This window comes from Colobus angolensis, unplaced genomic scaffold, assembly GCF_000951035.1.
Source record: "Colobus angolensis palliatus isolate OR3802 unplaced genomic scaffold, Cang.pa_1.0 Scaffold30, whole genome shotgun sequence".
In the NCBI taxonomy this organism is placed as follows: domain Eukaryota; kingdom Metazoa; phylum Chordata; class Mammalia; order Primates; family Cercopithecidae; genus Colobus; species Colobus angolensis.
The window spans coordinates 7,237,711-7,258,599 of record NW_012116266.1 but is presented as its reverse complement, the minus strand read 5'-3'; the positions used below and the strand labels follow the sequence as shown (position 1 = coordinate 7,258,599).

At 41.3% G+C, this 20,889-nt stretch overlaps 1 protein-coding gene and 1 pseudogene across 2 annotated transcripts in view; both read left to right on the top strand.

Annotated features, from left to right (window-relative positions):
• CDK15 (cyclin-dependent kinase 15) overlaps positions 1 to 20,889 on the top strand; it is a 92,694-nt gene that overhangs the window by 11,853 nt on the left and 59,952 nt on the right. For both annotated transcript variants that reach the window (XR_001002661.1, XM_011949929.1), the window contains exons 5-8: positions 5,105 to 5,199; positions 5,964 to 6,026; positions 16,186 to 16,309; positions 17,948 to 18,068. Coding sequence is in view for 1 of the 2 variants with exons in the window: in XM_011949929.1 (XP_011805319.1) it covers positions 5,105 to 5,199; positions 5,964 to 6,026; positions 16,186 to 16,309; positions 17,948 to 18,068 (403 nt within the window). In the remaining variant the exon portion in view is untranslated. The remainder of the gene's footprint in view (positions 1 to 5,104; positions 5,200 to 5,963; positions 6,027 to 16,185; positions 16,310 to 17,947; positions 18,069 to 20,889) is intronic.
• On the top strand, positions 6,128 to 7,135 carry LOC105517449 (annotated as a pseudogene).

Below are 20,889 nucleotides of genomic sequence, written 5' to 3'. Positions count from 1 at the left end.
GAGGCAGGGGAGGAGGCTGATTAGAACCTCTGAACTGCCAATGACCACAAATAGTCTAGGGTATGCCTGGTTGACAGAAAGTCTGCCATTGAACACAATCAAATCACATCACAAATACAGCAAATCCACTGTGCATAGTTACATCTTTATAAAACAAAACAATGCCAGGATAATGGTATGTGATCAGCATTACAATTCCAAAGATACCAAGACAACTACTTATCTGACACTTGTCTTACTATTTCTCTAACATTTATCTAAAATTATTTCAATTATTTCTTTTCTTGGAATGCATAACTTGACTCATTGACTTGATTTGTGATTCTCAGGTCAGAGGAAATGTAACCACAGGTACTAGAAACACTTTTTAATTCAATGTCCAATGAGGGTTGGGGAGGACTCCATCCTTGACTCATTGTATGATTCCTCATAAACTCATTACAATTGGCCTGGCTTTCATTAATTCATGAGCACTTATTGAGCGCCACATGCCAGGCCTCTGCTAGTGCTGGAGATGCAAAGACAAGGGCAAGTTCAATCCATGCCCTCAATGAGTTTACAGCCTAAAGACGACTTTGACTACCAGGCCTTCATTACATAGAGCCACATCCTAGGACTTGGAGAATCAGCTTTCTTCTGGAGACTTAAAGATATCCCTATTTACTTTTGTGTCATTTCTTTGAAGAAAAACAAAAATAAGTATACATAGGATACATGAATAATAAAAAACACTATTTTATGAGACTCAGAATGCTAATTTTAGGATCTTTGCCCTTCTCAGTTGATTTTTGTGTCCCTCAACTGTTTAGTCTGCAGGACAGATATCACATCCTGCTGTGCAGTTTATAAAATGTCCTTAAAATTAGAAGAAAGAAAGACCTTTTCTTCCTGGGTTTAAGACCCACACATCTGAGGCTGTAGGCATTTCAGATCCCTCTGGTGGATGGACCAAAATGATAAACAATACTGTGAGATAAATGCTTTAAACATCATCTGCTCTTTCATCTGAATTCCCTATTCATTATTCAGCAAAATTCAGTTTTCATATAACGATTTCAGTAGTTCTAGGGCACTAGAAAAGCAGTAATAGGCATGGCCATAAAGCATACAATATTTATAATCTAATGAGGGAGACAACTAAAAGAAAGGGGGAATAAAAGCATCTTCAACAGAAACACCCTTTACCAACCAACTAGAGGTATAGAAAGGATATTAGGTAATTAGTGACCACTAATTTAAAGATAAATATTTATTGAGTGCCAGACATTGTTTTAGGCACTGAGTATATAGCAAAAAACAAAAAACAAAAGTGCCCGCTCTCAATGGAGTTTATATTCTCAATTGTGGAGACAGACAATAAGCAAATACTTATATATAATATGTCAGATGGTGGTGACAGGCACTATGGAAAGGAATAAAGCAGGGTCCAGAGAGAGAGGGTAGGATGGGGTAGAGGTGGGATGGTGTGGAGGGCTGCTGAGGTGGGATGGAGTAGATGGCTGCTTTTTCATGTAGAATGGTCAAGGAAGTCCGTACCTGTGTGTATCATTTGAGTGGAGGCTCTGAAGAAAGTGAGGAAGGATGAAGGCAGAGAGGTGAGAAGAGAGGGTTACAGGAAAAGACAATGAGAAGTGTAAGACCCCGGGGTGGAAATGTGTTTGCAAGTGTGTCTAAGGAACAGCTAGGAGGCCAATGAGGCTAAAGCCAAGTGAGCAAAGATGGGAGTATGAGGAGATGACAGGTGACGATGCGCACAGCCAACACGGTGGGTAGGAAATCACAAGTCCTTTGAATTTACTCTGCATGAGTTGAGAGGCCGCTGGAGGGTTTGGAACCAGGAGGCACATGCCCTAACTCATTTGAGAAGGATAGCAGTGTCTGGCTGTCCTGTGAATAAGTGGCCGTAGGAAGGAAGCGGGGAAGCAGGCAGTTGGGAGGCATTTGCAATAATTCAACCAACATATGATAGTGGCTTGGTCCAGGGTGCTGGCAGAAGATATGGCAAGAAGGAAGGGGTTCTGGACAATCTGGAAGGTAATGCCAATAGATCTGCATGTGATAAAAAGTTAGATGAATGGTTAAAAAGATTTCTGCAAAGAAACTGTGGGTTGTGGGTAAAACTAGTAATTCCAATGTAAGTGAACAACAGAGAAATACAAAACAGACACATTTCCTACTTCTACGAAAACTGGAATTATCAAGAAAACGACATGAAGTTTATACCCAGTATTGTTAGCAGGAAACCTTATCCCAAGTAGGTATTGTTCCTTGACCATTTTAGCAAATGAGAGCATGAGGCCATCATAATGAACAAAACATGCCATCATGATTTATAAAGAAGCATCTGGAGTTTTAGTAATATAGTTAGGTGAGACTAAAATTATATTAAACATAAAATTAAAATATCTTAACAATATTCTTAGCAATTTCAGCTTTAACATATCCTTTTGAAATCTAATTTTGCTATATGCTTCGTAACATAGGGGTGGGGGAAAGAGAGAAATGTATGAGATAATTTATAAATAAAAATACACATAAAGTATAAGCATTCTCAACTGATGGTCAGAAAATATGGAAAGTGTTTAAGACTCTAGCAGAAATATACCATAAACAAGATTTTAAGACTGAGAGTAGAGGTTTAATGGGGTTCAAGGTGAAAGGCAGGGGCAAGAAGCTGGCAAGAAAAGGGAAGGGATACCAATTCTAATTTGCCTCTGTAATGCTTTACATTTACCAAGGTTCCACAAATCGTATCTGATTCCATCCTCATATCAACCCTATGAAGTAAGTCAGAAAAGACGATGTCTCTTTTCCTAAGGAATGAATTGAGACTTGGGTTGAGATACTCTCCAGAGCTTACTCAGATAGGAAGTGACAGGGCCAGGATTCATATTAGGGCTTCTGGCTCCACAGACAGTTCTCCTTAAGACACACAATAAATATGTTTGACAAATTAAGTGCTTACTCTTGGCTGAGTGTGGTACTAGGTGGTGTGGCAGCATCTCAAAAAGGGGGAAAGTCACTCCCTCAATTCCCATGTGGCCTTTAGTCTGAGACTAGGGAGATTAAACAGATGCCTGAGAAGCTGTTCATTACATTTACAAAACAACACATTTGTAAAAGTGAAAGAATAAATTTAGCCCATAAGCACTCTGGGGGCAAAAAGTAAAAATTAGAGCATTAGTCATTACAGCAAATAGGGTTAACAGGTGTGATGGAGCTCCTTCGGTGTAAGTCAGCTTAAACTGACAAGTAAAGAGAGAAATTCACTGGCTCACAGATCTGGTAACTACAGGCTAGCAGGGCATAAGAAATACCACCAGGAAGCCGTGTCTCTCATTACCCAACACTGGTTTGCCGTGGCTTCATTTTATTCCCAGGCATGCTGTCACCAGGTGTTGGTAATCTGACCCCAGCAACTCCTAGCTAAATCCTACAAGTTTAGCTCTCACAACAGAAAAGAAAGCACTTCTTTTCTAATGGCACCAGCAAAACAGGGCTCTGCCAAACTTGGGTTTTGTGCCCATCTCAGAACCAATCACTAGGCATAGGGGAGTGCCGTGCTCTGATTGCTAAGCCCGGGTCACATGCCCACTCTTGGGTAGAGGCAGGGTCAGCCCTGCCAGATGAGCATGGTCTGAGGAAGAAGACGGTTGTTTCCCCAGGGGAAAATAGAAGTGCCCCTACTAGAAGGGAGAATGGTTGTCAGGAGGGCAAAATGACAGATTCACTAAAATAGTTGATGACTGAAGAAAATAATTTTGTTCCTAAATTTAAGGGAGTGTTTCAGTTGTTTGTTTTTAATCTTATGGAATTCTACACTGGGAGGGAGTTGGTGCAGGAGATTCATGATATGCAGGCATAGGCTACAGAATGCTGCTTTGAGTTTTTATCCTTTACTCTTCCTTTCCTTTAAGCTTTGACATGATTTATTCATGCAGGGATGCCCTGAAGTGAGCCTCATCATCTTTTTTTTTGAGATGGAGTCTTGCTCTGTCACCCAGGCCGGAGTGCAGTGGCATAATCTTGGTTTAATGCAACCTCCGCCTCCCAGGTTCAAGCATTCTTTTGCCTCAGCTTCCCGAGTGGCTGGGATTACAGGTGTGCACCACCACGCCCCACCATGCCTGGCTAGTTTTTGTATTTTTAGCAGAGACGGGGTTTCACCATGTTGGCCAGGCTGGTCTCAAACTCCTGACCTCAGGTGATCCACCCATCTCAGCCTCCCCGAGTGCTGGGATCACAGGCATGAGCCATCATGCCCAGGCCCCATGGTCTCTTTATTGTAGCTTTTCTAGTCTCTGCTTTCCTGAAGCCAGAGGTCTTCCTATCTCTGGAAGCTCAAAGACAGACTTTCAAACCCCTCCCAACCACTTGGCCTTTTGTGATGACTTCTTCCCTTCAAGGCTGCCTTTAGTAACCTATTATTGAAGAGGCAAGAGAAAGCCCTCAGCCTTCTCCACTTTCACCTCCCTGGGCTCCCCAAGTTTGGCTGGCTCGTCTTTTCAAGTTCACATTTTCTCCTTTCCACAGAGGTCTGCAACATTACCTTTAAGAAATCCTCTCCAGTCTCTATCATGTTTCAACAGTTCTTTACCCCATGCTCTTATCCCTGTCTCCCACCAATCATATCCACCGGCCTTACTGACCCCTTGTGAGAGTTAGAATTTTGGAGACTGGTCATGTGTTGCAAAATCCTGCTTTAAAAGGCAGAACGCTCCATTTCCTACTCGTGCAAAGCACTTTATCTCTCCAGGCCTCTCCTCCTGTAGCTCTGAAGCTAGGTTGATGAGATTCCCAGAGGGGAGCATTTAGTGATCTGAGTGCTTTGATGAAATTGATTAGGTAAATGGAAACATATTTTTTGCAACTACTGTAGCCTGTAGGAACAATAAGTCGTGTAAATGCAATGATTTGCCATTTTTGAAATAATGAAGGTTCTTTGTAATTTTAAATATTCTTTTGCAACAGGAGACTGTTTTCCAGCAGTAAAATAACCAGAATGTTTGATGTGAAATGTTTAAAAAATATATACTGCCTGATATCTTTAGAGCAGCACTTTCATTATCAATGATAGATTTAACATTTTGTTTAATTTTTCTAGCTTCTCTCCTGAAGGGTTTGAAACATGCCAATATTGTGCTTCTGCATGACATAATCCACACCAAAGAGACACTGACATTCGTTTTTGAATACATGGTGAGTTGTTCGAGCATTTTACAACACATGAGAAAAATAGCCTGGTACTTGTATAATGAATCTGTTAATATTTTATGGCATGATAAAACTTTTATTACACAACGTGGAAAGTATCATGGAAATATTCATTATTGTGATTAGTAGAACCTTATTGTTCCCACATCCATCATTGGTTCTGCTTCCTTACCCATGACTTTTGCTGTCCTTTTTCCCCTCATCAGCAATAATAAATGAGGATCTTAAGTTTACCTCCTAAATAAAGCTTTTGCACTTATTTTTAATCTAGTTTTAATCACTATCTGAGCAGAATCCAACCTTTTTTTCGTTGACAATAAAGGTAAAAATCACAAGATATTTAAAAATTGTATGCAAGCTTGCTAAAGAATAACTCATGTTGTATTTTTGGAAGAAAAAATATTTAAACAGGCAGAAAGAACTTACAAGGTATGTGCACTTGACTTGCCTCCAAGGACACTTGGAGAGTGAAAAATTCCTGCGTCGTTGTGTTCAGTGCCAGTCATGTAAAATGAGCATCTCTGTGCTGAGAAACAGGCTTTGTTCTGAGAGCTACCAGTTAGAAAGACACACTGTGTTTGACCTTAACAGTGGGTTCTCAGAAAACCTGGTTATATTCCTTTTGCACCTTTTTCTTAAAATTCTGTACTTCGTAATACCTTCTGACAGTCAAGTCAATGTTCTGCTTTAGGCAGCTATCCAACCACCACTGAATTCACTCTCTTCTCTTTCTCTGCTGTTTTATTTAGCACACAGACCTGGCCCAGTATATGTCTCAGCATCCAGGAGGGCTTCATCCTCACAATGTCAGAGTGAGTACGTTAAGGGTCAGGACCCTCTCCTGGCTTGCCCACAGGAGAGTTCTGAAACAGACTGCCTCACAAAGCAAAGGCCTATGATACTAAATAAGAGGATGGATATCACTGATATTCCAGAGAAAAGTTTTCTTTATTTTTTTTTTTTAAAAAAAAGGAAAGAAAGAAAGGAAAAAGAAAAAGAGTTGCTGAGTTACCCCTTAAGATATGGAGCAATGTTTTCTGAGCAACCTAATGCTGTCAGTCATGGCCACATGCAAATGTGTCTTTAGATGAATAAACGACTGAAGGAGAATTATACTAAAAGGAAAAAACTGAAGCTAGGCCATCATAAAATAAATACCTTCTTCCTATCAGATTACTGTGGTCTATGATGAAGTCTGCAATACTTGTTCTAGCAGATCCTATTATATATGTGGCCCTAACTCCCATTTTTCCAGTCATTAGAATAGAAATAATAATAAACTTTTAACTAGCTATAATTCTACATCTGTTATAAATTTTAGAAACCATTTTTATTTCATACTTTTCATTCCCTAAGGTTTTATTGGCATTAATTAATTGATTGGCTCTTAAAATAACCATATGAAATTTGTATATGATGTATTTATTCATTTAACTAATGTTTATATATGTATTCATTTATTCATTCATTTAAGAAATATTTATTGAGTACTTAGTGCTGTAATAAGTTCTGGGGTTTCAATAATGAATAAGTTGTGTTTCTTATTTTCAATGAGCTTAAAGTCCAGTAAGATATATGAACTTAAATAGGCAGTGAGGGCCACCCTTCAAGCGACAGCAACGCAAGATGGCAGCCACCATGGGCTTGGGCAATTTATGAAAACAGAATATATAGCCTTAAAATAGAATGTGGACCTAAATACCCAGAAGCACTCCCCTTTGTAAGATTTGTAACAAAAATTAATATGAATGGAGTTAATAGTTCTAATGGAATGGTGAACCCAAGAGCCATATCAGTGCTAGCAAAATGTCAGAATTCATATATCATCAAAGTTATCCTTCAAGAGCTTCAACGCCTAATGATGTCTAAAGAAAATGTGAAACTCCCTCAGTTACCTGAAGGACAGTGTTACAGCAATTGATCAAAAAGAAAAATCACAGGCCCTTCCCTTTCCCCAACATTTGGTGTAAGCAGTCTTCATTTTCCACAGTAGTAAATTTTCTAAATACATCTTATAGACCTCAAAGTACTGGAAAGGAAGCTCCTATTCAAAGGAAATTTATCTTAAGATACTGTAAATGATACTAATTTTTGTACATTTGAAATATATAAGTTACTAGCCTGGCACGGTGGCTCACGCCTGTAATCCCAGTACTTTGGGAGGCCAGGGTGGGCGGATCATGAGGTCAGGAGTTTGAGACCAGCCTAGCCAACATGGTGAAACCCTGTCTCTACTAAAGATACAAAAAATTAGCCAGGTGTGGTGGCACATGTCTGTAACCCCAGCTACTCAAGAGGGTGAGGCAGGAGAATCGCTTGAGCCCAGGAGGCGGAAGTGCAGTGAGCAAAGATCGCACCACTGCACTCCAGCCTGGGTGACAGGGCAAGACTCCATCTCAAAAAAAAAAAAAAATGTAAGTTGTGCTATAATAAATAAATAGGTGGTGAGAATCAAAGTGCTAAAGCCTATGGCCGTGGTAACTAGGAATATACTGTGGGAACACATAATAAGGGAACCTAACCCAGTCTTGGAAGTAAGGTTTTGGAAAGGAATGTTTGAGGACAAAGGGTTGACGAGAGTGAAAAAAAATAAAAAAAATTAAAATACCAGTGAGCTGTGTGGAGAATGGGATAGGGAGCTAACTAGAGAAACCAAATAGGAATGTTTTGTGGTTTGTTAAGGACCCTGGTAAGGGTGAAGACCATTACATTATCTGCACAATCGTGGGATTTTTTTTTTTATGGTAATGCTTGGCAATTTGAATAGAGGAGCAGAGAATGTAGACAAGTTGGATTGAGTCAGAGTTGAAGTTCTGCCAGACATACGAAAGGAAGAGACAGGTAGGCAAGAGACAGGTAGGCAACTTCTGTCTTGAAGAGATTATCAAGACAGAAGTTAAGGTGTTGGCCAGTGGTATCTAGTCTGAGTCTAATCTGAGGGAAGGAAGTGAAGATAAGCAGCTTGCTGATAGTTATGAAGTGAGTGGAAGGGTTCAAGGACCTGGAAGTGTTGATTAAATAGAAGAATGGTTGGAGAAAGAATAACTGTGAGAGAGTGAGATTTTCAGGCTTGAGTGACTCTCACATAGCAGACACTATGCTAAATGCTTCGAAGGAAAACTAGATATAAAAGTCATGATCCCTGCCCTCAAGGGACTACAGCCAAAAACAAGAGATAAGAAATAGGCACCAATACTATTACAGTACACTTGTGTAGAATGTCAAGAAAGAAATACGATCTAGTACTATAGATGTGCAAGGGCATCAAAGATATCTTCTAGTTTTAAGAAGTTTCAGATCTTAGGCCGGGCACAGTGGCTCATGCCTGTAATCTCAGCACTGTGGGAAGCAAGGCGGGTGGATCACGAGGTCGGGAGATTGAGACTATCCTGGCTAACGCAGTGAAACACCGTCTTCTCTACTAAAAAAATACAAAAAAAAAAAAAAAAATTAGCCGGGCATGGTGGCAGGCGCCTGTAGTCCCAGCTACTCAGGAGGCTGAGGCAGGAGAATGGTGTGAACCCGGGATGTGGAGCTTGCAGTGAGCCAAGATCCCGCCACTGCACTCCAGCCTGGGCAACAAGGCGAGACTCCATTTAAAAAAAAAAAAAGAAGTTTCAGATCTTAAACACACTGTATTTCAAGAGTCTGGAATAGGAGAGCACGTTACAGGGAGAGAAAATGTTTTCAGCAAAGGTACAGAGTAGGGAAATAGAGGATATGTTCACGGAAGAGGACCCAAAAGTCATGGCTTGTTAGGGTTAGAGGAAACACAGTGTTTTGCAATCTCCATGTTCCATTAGTGCGTTTTGAAATCAATATGGTGGTGAGCAACCTGCATTTTTAAAAATGAAATAAATAAATGAGAAGAGAATAGAAAATATTAGCATGCATTACATTTTGAAAGAACAAGTATTATTTTCTGCAACCTTTGCTCCAATTGTAACTGTACTTTTATTTTTATGTATGGATGTGAATACCAGATACATATATATTTCTTACTGTAGACTGCAGTAAAAAAATCTTTAAAGCACTAGCCTGGTCTAACTTCCTTATTTTGCAGAGGAGAAATCCAAGATCTGAGAGGACAAACATTTTGCCTGAGGTTACAGAACTAACTTATGCCATTGCTAAAAGTGATTCTTAGTTAAAATTCTTTCCCACTAGGGCCATACTGCATTTCTAGTTCTGTTGACCTGAAATACAGAATATATTAGTGAAACAGCATACACAAGTCTGGGGAAATAGATTGGGCAGGTGGCTGAGAGCCTCATTTTCTAAGAAATGTGGACCTTGGGCAGGGTATAGTGGCTCATACCTATAATCCCAGCACTTTGGGAGGCCAAGTCAGGAAGATCACTTGTGCCCAAGAGTTCAAGACTAGCATGGGCAACATAGCAAGACCTCATCTCTACAAAAAATTTAAAAATCAGCTGAGCATGGTGGCATACACCTGCAGTCCTAGCTACCTGGGAGGCTAGGTGGGTGGATCATTTGAGCCCAGGAGTTTGAGGCTGAGGTGAGCCATGATCACACAACTACACTCCAGCTTGAGTGACAGAGGAAGACCCTGTCCCTAAAAAAGAAAGAAATGTGAATTTTATTCCTTGGAGAGTACAGTCATTAGTCATTAAATTTGAGTTGAGAGAAAATAATATGATCAGAAGAAATTTATATCACTGTGGTCTGTAGGATGTATGAAAGGAAAGAAGAGACTAGAGTCAGGGATTCCACTTAAGAATTTTTTGTTTGTTTGTTTTGAGACAGAGTCTCGTTTTGTTACCCGGGCTAGAGTGCAGTGGCGCAATCATGGCTCACCTCAGCCTCAAACTCCCAGCCTCACATGATCTTCCCACCTAGGCCTCCCAAAGTGCTGGAATTACAGGTGTGAGCCAAAGAATTTATTGATGTGGCCTGGCCTAATGCTTCTCAAACTCCAGTGAGCAGACAAGTGACCGGAGACCTGACTCAGCAAGTCTGGGGTTAAACCTGAACCTCTGCATTCTAACATGAGCCAAGCTGATGCAGATGGTGCTGGTCAGGAGCCAAGCACTGAGCAAGGATCTAGTTAGCAATTAGTAATCAAGTACAACATTATGGTAGTGACAATGAGAATGGAGAGGAATGTGAAAATCAGTAACAAAGAAGAGTTCACCTGTTGGTAATGTGAGCATGAGGAGGGAAAGGATGGGGCCAAACATAACTGGTTTTGAGTTTGACTGATGAGGAGAATTGTAGCTCTATTAACAGAAATAGGAGAAGAAGTTGGTTTGGAGAGAAAGAGGAGGAGTCCTGTTTCAGACATGTTGAGGTCCCAGGTGAGACAGGATCTCCAAAGGGAAATGAGCAGTAGGCAATCTAAAAGGAAATCTGTGCTCAGAAGGGAGCTGTGAGCTAGACGTGTAGATCTCAGGGTCTTCAGCACATAGAGTTTAGAAGACAAGGAATAGGCAACCAAAAGAGCAAATACACAAAGAGAGGAGGACTGATGATGAGACTTTTGCCTTTTGGGATGAGAAGAGGAACAGGAAATTAAGGAACGAAGGGAAGCAGCTTATAGGAATGCAGAGCATCTGGAAAAAAACACACACTGTCATGGAAGTTAAGGGAAGAAGCAATTTCAAGAAGGAGGGTATGGTGGACAGTATTGCAAGCATCAGAAATACAGCTAAAAGTCATACTCTTGACTGCATTGACTTTGTGGATTTGTGAGGGACACACTAATAAATAAAGGAATTTATTGTGGGTATGTGGAGGCACAAAGGAAGAGGTTATCCAAATCAAAGCAGGTGGGAGTAAGGATGAGTTCTCCAAGGTGGAGGCATCAGTGAATGTGGGAAGGGGCACAGAGCATCCATGCCCATCCCAGGCAATCCTCCTCCAGAAGCCTCCATGAGAGTTCAGCTATCCAGAAGGTCTCTGTACCCTAATCTTTCTGGGTTTTGCAAAGGCTTCATTGTGTAGGCATGACTTATTAAACTATTGGCCACTGGTGATCAACTTAACCTTCAGCCCGTCTCCCCTCCCTAATCAGGTCTTGGTCTTTCCAGTGACCAGTCCCTATCCTAAAGCTACCCAAGGGTCTGCCAGCTACAAAAGACATCACATCGGTCAACTCTACAAAAAGACATCACTTTGGAGATTCTAAGGATTTTAGGAGTTGGCTGCCAGGAATCTAGTTGAAGATCAAACATATTATTTCACAACATCACAGTCGTGCTATTTTATATCAGGAGCCATTAAATGGTTTTAAACAAAGAGGTGATAAATTCAGATTTTCTTTTTATAAAGCTTACACTGATGACAGTGTGGTGAATAGACTGGAATGAGGGCAATACTTTTTTTTCGAAATGTTATATTCCCCTGACCCTACTTTCTCCTTGTTTTCTTCTACCTCTCTCCCTCTACTCATTCCCTGAATGCTGGTGTTTGTTAAGGTTCCAGCCTTGACAGTGAGGCTAATCAGAACCACGGTGGTACAGATGTGAGATGATGGTAGGAGAAAGTGGGCAGATATGAGACCAATTACTTAGCCAGAACTGATGGGAGAAACAAGAGTCAGCGATATCTTTTTCTGGATTTGAGTATTAAGATGGATAATGGTGCCATTCACTGTGATAGATAATCAGAAAGAAAAATTTACTTTGGAGAGATACCGTGAATTGTGTTTTAGACATGCTAAGTTTGAGGTGATTGTGGGATGTACAGGCGAACTCCAGACTATGTGGGCCTAAAGTAGAAAGGCAATCTGAATTGGAGATAAAGATTTTGAAATCATCAGAATACAGTTGTTCATTAGAGCACTGTCAATGTGTAAGATAGCTAAGGGAGCATGTGTAGAGTGATAACAGAAGATCAAAGATGGAACCCTAAGAATATCAATATGTTATTATTATTATGTTTTTTTATTTTAATTTTATATTTATTTATTTATATTTTAGATGGGAGTCTCTGTTGCCCAGGCTGGAGTGCAGTGGCGCAATCTCAGCTCACTGCAACCTCCGCTTCCTGGGTTCAAGCAAGCCTCCTGCCTCAGCCTCTCGAGTAACTGGGTCTACAGGCACCCCCCACCTCGCCCGACTAATTTTTGTATTTTTAGTAGAGGCGGGGTTTCACCATGTTTGCCAGGCTGGTCTTGAACTTCTGACCTTAAGTGATCCACCTGCCTTGGCCTTCCAAAGTCCTAGGATTGCAGGTATGAGCCACTGTGCCTGGCCTATTTTTATTTTTTATAGAGATGGGGTCTTGCTGTGTTGCCCAGGCTGGTCTCGAACTCCTGGACTCAAGCACTCCTCCTACCTTGGCCTCCCAAAGTTCTGGGATTACACGTGTGAGTCCCTGCGCCTGGCCAGAATATCAATATATTAGATATCAGTAGAAGTAGAATCTATAAAAAGAACAGCCAGAGAGGTAGAAAAAAAATTAGGAGATTGTGGAACCAAAAGAAGAGAGCAGCGCCTCAAAAGGAAGGCATGGTCTATGATGCCAAATGCTGCAAAGGTAAGGAATAAGAGGTATCCATTGGGTTTCATAGGAAAAGTCATAGGAAACTATGGTAAAAAACACTGTGAATAACACAATCATTGCAAAAGCATTTTTATAGGGGGATAAATTTTGTATTTCAGAGGACAAACAGTTCCATACAATGGCAAGATCTAGTGTGTGACCACCGGAGTTAGTATCTGAAGTGGACTGGAGAAGCAGATCATTGGAGCTGAGGTTGGCTGGAGCTGAGGTTGGCTAGAGCTGTTCTCATGGGCACTAATGTCATAGAGGCAACAGCTGTGGTCCAAGTGCCCACATCTTCAGTGAATGACAGAGAGTGATTGAGAGTTCAGTGAATGATCGCTAAAAGAAGAGTAATGGAAGATGTCACTGGATGGCATTAAAATCCAAGGGACAGGGGTTTTTACTTAAAAGTAGAGTAGTAATGGTTTTGAAGTGGTAGTGGGGGAAAGGGAGGCAGCTTATGACACTTGTCAGTGGTCAAAGGTATGAGGAAGTTATAGAAAAACTAATATCCACTTGAGAATACTATAGGGAAGCAGTGAGCTCAAGGTCTCATTTAAGGAAAGGAACCAGAAGGAAATTCACCAGAGGTTAGCTTTTAGGTAGTTTTTAAAGCAGGATTGAGGAATGGAGAGTAAACAGTGAAAAGGTTTGGGAGAGAGAGGAGCAATAGATGCGAGGCTAAACAGGAAGCACAGAGGAGAATGGAGATGAGCATGTTGGGAGGAAAAGGAATAGTCAGAGGCTTATATTTTGCGTTGTGACCAAGGAAGACAGGGTGGGAATCCTAGTGAGGTTATCTTGTTTCGTATTTCTAGTAGAATGAGTCCCAGGGATTCTAGGGGGATGGAAGGACTCAGGCTTCCCTATAAGGAGTTGGCTAATGGATCTCATTGGTTTTTGAATAACTGCTGGCCCAGATGGCCATTCCAGTTCAATGGAATTATTTTGTTCCCCCAAACCTTATTGAGTTGGAAACAGGTCTAACCCCTGGGATTTGGGAAGCCTTTCTGGAAAGAGTCGCCCACAGTCTGGCTGATGTTGAACTGTGCAGACACCATCATATTTGTTTATGTTAGGACGCAGTAACTGGTGAAGCTTCTGCAGTGTTGAAGGAAGAATCCAGGTTGGGAGGGATGAAAGGGTGAGTGGGTCGTGAGGTTTGTCAGCACAAAAGTGTTGAGAAATGTGGTTATAAAATGCCATACCTTAATGCTGCAGTGCTTTACCACTTACGAATGCCTGTAGACATATCTGGCAGAGAGGAAAGGGGTTGAATGGCAAGAAGGTGGGAAGTGACTGTGGCTAATTAGTGAGAACAGTCTACACTTGGGACATAAAAGGCATTTCAAGCTGACCTACTAAGAAGTTCTGTCTCTGACTCAGCCAGCTGGCTCCCTCCTTCCCTCTCATGTTTTCATTTTCTGTCTTTTCTCTAGTTTCTCAGGATGGTATAGTGGAGTCAGACAAGTCTGAATTTGAGTCTTGGCTCTGACTCTTCCTAGACATGTTTTTAAAGTTACATTGAACCCTGTTTTTCTCTGTAAACTGAGGATAAGCATGGTATTCCAAAGGCTGTATCCCTCACTGGTCACCAACTTTCTGTCTTCTATCTACCTGTCTTCATCTTCCTCTTTCCCTAGTCCTGCATATTGAAAAACTTTTTTTTTTTTTTTTTTTTTGAGACAGAGTCTTGCTCTGCCACCCAGGCTGGAATGCAGTGGCGCGATCCTGGCTCACTGCAACCTCTGCCTTCCAGGTTCAAGCAATTCCCCTGCCTCAGCTTCCTGAGTAGCTGGGATTATAAGCAGACGCCACCACACCCAGCTAATTTTTGTATTTTTAGTAGAGATGGAGTTTCACCACATTGGCCAGGCTGGTCTCGAACTCCTGACCTCAGGTGATCTGCTCGCTTCGGCCTCCCAAAGTGCTGGGATTACAGGCATGAGCCACTGGGCCAGTCTGAAAAACATATTTTTAATCACATACTATGATATCTTCTTGTCTTTTACCTGGAATTTAAGCTGGTTCTTTGTATTGTCTTTTCCATGAACACATTTATATTTATAACCAATCAGAAGGTTTAAATGTCAGTGTAGGAATTTTGTGCTGTGGAAGCTTCATGGCTTGGTGAATGGTAAAATGAATAGTGTGTGTATATTTGAAGCACCAGGAAGACAAAATGCTGGGAAGATTCATGGAACCAGTTAACATTTGACTAGGAGTCAGAAGAAATTTTTAAAATTCTTAAATGGTTTATGAACCTGACGTGGTAGCTACATGAAACCTGCACAGCTGCAGGTGTGCTACGGCAGGTAAACTCCCCATGCTCCTGCTTCCATTGGACCATTTGGCGCCAATGTCTCCAGGTCATTGTTAGGTCAGTAGTGGTCCTAGCATCTCTGAAGGTCCTAGTTTTCTAAGATACTGTTGAAAAAGAGGATTAATCCACATAACTCTGCATCTGCCATTTTGCCCATGTCCCAGGAATGCTGGGCCCGGCCCTTCCTTTCTGAACTGCCAGAACGTGTTCTCAGTTGACATAGGTCTTTATAAATACTGATGTTGGTGTTTGAATTCTCAATTGCCAATGGCACTGGAAAATAGCAAAAGATACTTGGAATACTAAGCATTCTTTTTTCCCGTAAGTTTCCGTAATGGTGGGAAGCTAGTAATGGCTTTGGTTTCGGTGCCTCATAACCACATGAAACACTTTTAAATTGGAGCTTAGAATGTGTTTTTCCCTTTTATTTCTCCACCACTACCATTTACCCTTTCTCCCTTCTTCCCTCTACAATTTACTCCTTATTCTTTTTTGATTTCCTTTTTTGAGGGGGGTCTAACTTCTTTTGGTCTCTCTTCCCTTTTCATCATACTATGTATTTCCCTTGTTTTCGACTTTGAATTTAAGACTTTAAAAATAGATTTAAAAAGATAAAGATTTCTTTATTTTCTAATACCATCTAAAGATATATTTTTTTAGTGTGGTCTCCTTGTGTTGTGTTTTTAAAAGGGTTTCATATCAGAGAGCCTGGAAAACTTAAGCAGTTGTAAACTTTAGAATATCATTTCCAGGTCAACTTTGATCTTATATGCCAAGTTCATCAGTGGGGAAAAAAATTAAATCTTTCACATCTAAATCAATAACTAGTGTTCCAAAGGAAACTTCAAAGTTTCACTTTAGATTTTTAAAGAAGGGTAATTCCTTCAGTATCAAAGAAATGAGATGTCAGGAAAAGCCAGATTCCCTTTGTTTAGGACACAGTCTAGTTACTTGACTTTCCTTGTCCTTTTTCTTCCCCCTCTGAATGTAAAATTCTTCTTCTTCTTCTTTTTTTTTTTTTTTTTTGGCTCTCAAGAGACACTTTTACTATATTCTTTGAGATGACTGTTTTTGATTTAGAGGCGAAATCAGCACGTGGTGGCTCAAATCTCCTTATGGATAGTGTTTCTTCCTTCCAGCTTTTCATGTTTCAACTTTTGCGGGGCCTGGCATACATCCACCACCAACACGTTCTTCACAGGGACCTGAAACCTCAGAACTTACTCATCAGTCACCTGGGAGAGCTCAAATTGGCTGATTTTGGTAAGTCACCCCTCGGGTCTCATTCTGGGCTGTGAACAATGACGCTTTTGTGTGCACTTGTTTAAGCATCGACTGGGCCTGGCCTTTGAAAACTGGAGGCCTGAGAACATGATGCTTTGTGAGGATATCAAACTACCATAAAGGAAGTGTGAGGCACGAAACAGGGAGGGATTGGTAGCTTTCTAGGATTCCACCAAGTCCCAGTTTAGTCAGATGGCCAAAAGCTGGGCACCCCTACTGCCCCACTGCCAGTTTTGATATAGAGACATTGGTAGAGTAAACTGTACTTAGTAAGTTTTCCTAAATCTAAGTGAATATACAAATTACATTTGAATAGATCGAGATTATCCCAAGATGATAAAGAGGCTAACCCCAGATTGTAGCATGGACTCCTGTCAGGATGGAGACTCCAGGACACTTGTTCCTGCTCTCCTACCTTCTTTATATAGGTGTGAGATGCAAAGTTTTGTTCCCATTAAAGTGAAGCAGATTTCCTCTAAGTATCACTGTATCTTTCCATTTTAGCATTTATCACAGTTTATAGTTGTATTCACACACACAAATACATGCATACACACAAATATATGCACATGTGTGCGCGCACCCACACGCACAAATATATATAGATTTGCGTCATGATTTTGTCTCAACTTGACTGTAAGCATAATGAGGGCACCCTGGGTATGTTTTTGCTTATCATTTTATCCCTTGTGCCTGGTACCATAGTAGGTGCTTAATAAATACGTGTTGAAAAACTGGCTCTATGTCAGCTAAGGAACCAGTTTCTCTGTTTGGCAGATGCCAAATGGTGATACTATCACTGCAGTATTTATTCTGAGATGGCAGCTTTTATCCTGACATGTAAGCATTTAACAGATATTTGTTTATCAATTCTCCACAATAGCAAACTCATCTATTGAAGTTTTTTTTTGCAATTCTGTGAGATAAACAGCTGACTGAAAGACTCATTTTGCAGAACAGCACTTAGAAATTCATCTAAGGTCCTACCAAGCTAATTAATTTGGATGATTTATCTACTAAACTGGGCTTTCCTGGAGTGCCAAAACGGAAGGTGGCCATGTTAGTCATAAACTGAGCTCAGTTTCTATTACAGAGACCCAAAATTACAGAGGTATAGCATGCTAGAAACTTAACTTTCTCTTGCAACACAGTCCTGAACTAAGCGGGCAGAGCAGGTATGGTGGCCCCATGCTGTCTTCACCCAGGCTGCTTCTGTCACGTGGCTCCACCATCCCCCATTGCATGTTTCAAGATGGCTGCCACCTCCTGCTCATCACAGCCTGGAGGAAGGAGAAAAGGGAAACAGAGCCCTTAACCCCTCCACTAAGGCACGATCTGGAAGTTCACATATCACCTCTGTTCATATAATATAGGCAAGAACTTAGTCACCTGACCACACTCAGCTGCCAAGAAGGCCACATCTAGCTGCAAAGCAGGCCAAAATTTGAGAAATTCACTTAAAGAAGTGGTAGACAAGAGTCAAGATACTGATTAGTTCCACTAAAATCACCTAAATTTGTGTGTTATTTTTTTTAATGGTGTTTACCCCGGTCCAGTGCATCAAGGTACAAGCCAAGGTCCAGAACAATGGGTTTTATGCTTTTCCCTTTTGGACAGGTCTTGCTCGGGCTAAGTCCATTCCCAGCCAGACATACTCTTCAGAAGTCGTGACCCTCTGGTACCGGCCCCCCGATGCTTTGCTGGGAGCCACTGAATATTCCTCTGAGCTGGACATATGGTAAGAGTGGTGCCAAGAAAATGGAGAAAGTGTGAGTCATCCTACTCACAAGGGTTGCTTTATCATCCGCATTATATTTTAATAATAATTCTAATAATGGCAATCACTAATATACATATATATTTTTGAGATGGAGTCTCGCTCTGTTGCCCAGGCTGGAGTGCAGTGGCGTGATCTCGGCTCACTGTAACCTCCGCCTCCCGAATTCAAACGATTCTCCTGCCTCAGCCTCCTGAGTAGCTCTACTAAAAAAAATACTAATATTTATATACAGAAACATAAAGTACTTTCAGAGATACATCTCATTTGATTCTTGCAATTATTCACAACCTTTTACTGTTGAACTGAGACCCACAGAGTTCTTGCCAAGGCATCTTCTGAATCGAACACTCTTTCTTTTTATTTTATTTTACTTTTTGAGGTTGGGGTCTTACTAGATTGTCCAGGCTGGTCTTGAGCTCCCATGCTGAAGCAGTCCTCCCACTTCAGCCTCTTGAGTAGCTGGGACTCTGGCAATCTCATGCTCTTTCTTTCATGCCTTTCCTCCTAGCTCCTCTCTTTAATCCTTTGCCTTGTCTCCTCCTTGACACCTTATCCTCAGAGAAACAAACATACATCCCCAAACCACAGACACACAGATGTGCACACACGTGCATGTGCATGCACACACATCTGCATGAGCATATTTACACATGTCCAAACATAGTTCAGAGCCTGGTTTAGGGGGGAAAAAAAAAAAAGACCGAGCTTCAAGACACCTGATTTTCATGCCAGTTCAATTTCTAATCAATTAACTCTGGATTCTGTTATCTTGAAAAAGTCATGTATCCTCTCTGTGTCTATGTTTCTCCATTTTAAAAAATGAAGGTAATAAACTCTCCCCATCTGAGTTAAATGGAGCTATAGTACAAGTATAAGAACCAAATAGGTGACTGGGCATGTGGCTCATGCCTGTAATCACAGCACTTTGGGAGACCAAGACTGGAGGATCAATCGCTTCAGCCCAGTTGTTTAAGACCAGCCTGGATAGCACAGTGAGATGCCATCTCTACATTTTTATTTTAAATTAGTCAGATGTGATGGCTAATTAAACACTTCAGGAGGGCTGAAGTAGGAGGATCTCCTGAGCCTGAGAAATTGAGGCTGCAGTGAGTCTTGATGGTACCCCTGCAATCCAGCCTGGGTTACAGAGTGAGACCCCATCCAAAAGAAAGAAAGAGAGAATGAGAGAGAGAGGGAGGGAGAGAGGGAGAGAGGAGAGGGAGGGGGCAGAGGGGGAGAAGGGAAGAGAGGGGGAGAGGTGGGGGATGGAGGGAGGGAGGAAGGAAGGAAGGAAGGAAGGAAGGAAGGAAGGAAGGAAGGAAGGAAGGAAGGAAGGAAGGAAGGAATCCAGATAGGTGCTCTCAAGTAAAGCCACAGAGTTGGGGAGGCTCTAAGGTTAATGGGGTGCAATAGTGAGCTCTCAGACACTCATCATCCTAGAACGGCAGTGTTATTTTTTCTGGATCATATTCCTGGAGACCTCCCAGTCATGTGGGGGCCACTGTTAGACATGTGATGACTTTACAGGCACAGCCAACTCTCCAAAGGTAATGAAATATATGAATCTCTTTCAGTACCTTGGAAGAAAGGGTTTATATAAAAACACAAAGCCCTATTTTAAAAAATCCATAATTGATTTTTAAAAATTAAATGGTGTCCTAAAAGACTAAGCTAAGCTTTTAGATCTCCCAAAGAATTAAGAAAGGTTGCAGACATTTTTCTCCAGTGTAAGTCATTGATTTCTGATACCCAGAACAATTTCTAGAAATATCATGTGCTAGTCAAAACCCTCCTGAAACTGTCAGCTCACACTGCTCAGCACTGTCACTTCAAAGGACTCCGGCAGGCTCTGGCTTACTCAGCTCTTAATGATAGCTTCCTGATTATGTTTCACAGACAGAGTGAAACTTCTGCCCATCAATTTTAAACTATATTTCATTATGGAATATTTAAAACATTCAAAAGTGTATATAACATATATGTAGATCAGTGATTCTCAACCAGGGAGCAGTTTTGCTCTGCAGGGGACATTTGGCAATGCCTGAAAACATTTTTTGTTTTCACAGCTGGGGGCAGGGGGGTGGGGGTAGCACTGGCATCTAGTGGCTAGAGACCAGGGATGCTGCTAAACAGCCTACAGTGCAGAGGACAGGCCCCTGCAGCAAAGATCTATCCAACCCAAAACGTCTGTAGTGTCAAGATTAAGAAAGCTGATGTAGATTAAGAAGTTTAATTTACTTTTAGAGACAGGGTCTCCCTTGGTTGCCCAGGCTGGAGTACAGAGGTGAGGTTGTCTCACAGCAGCCTCCAGCTCCTGGGCTCAAGTGATCTTCCTGCCTCAGCCTCCTGAGTAGCTGGGAATACAGGTGTGTGCCACCACACCTGGCTAATTAAAAAAATGTAGAGAGAGAGAGTCTCACTTTGTTGCCCATGCTGGTCTCAAACTCCTGGCTTCAAGAGATCCTCCTGCCTTGGCTTCCCAAAGTGCTGGAATTACAGGTATAAGCCACCACGCCCAACCAATTCAGAAGCTTAATAACATGAACTCCATAACCTGCTACCCAGTGTAACAACTAGAACATAATCCGTACTTCCTATCAACTGTGTCCCTTTCCCATAACCTGCCCCTCCACTAGAAGGCCTTTACCTGATTTTTTTTTTCCTTTTCTTTGGTCAGTATTCTCTTACATCTTTTTAAAATAATCCTTTTACATTTTAGAGGTATTCTAAAGAATTTTTTTGTTTTACTTGATTTTGAGGTTTTATTTTTTATTTATTT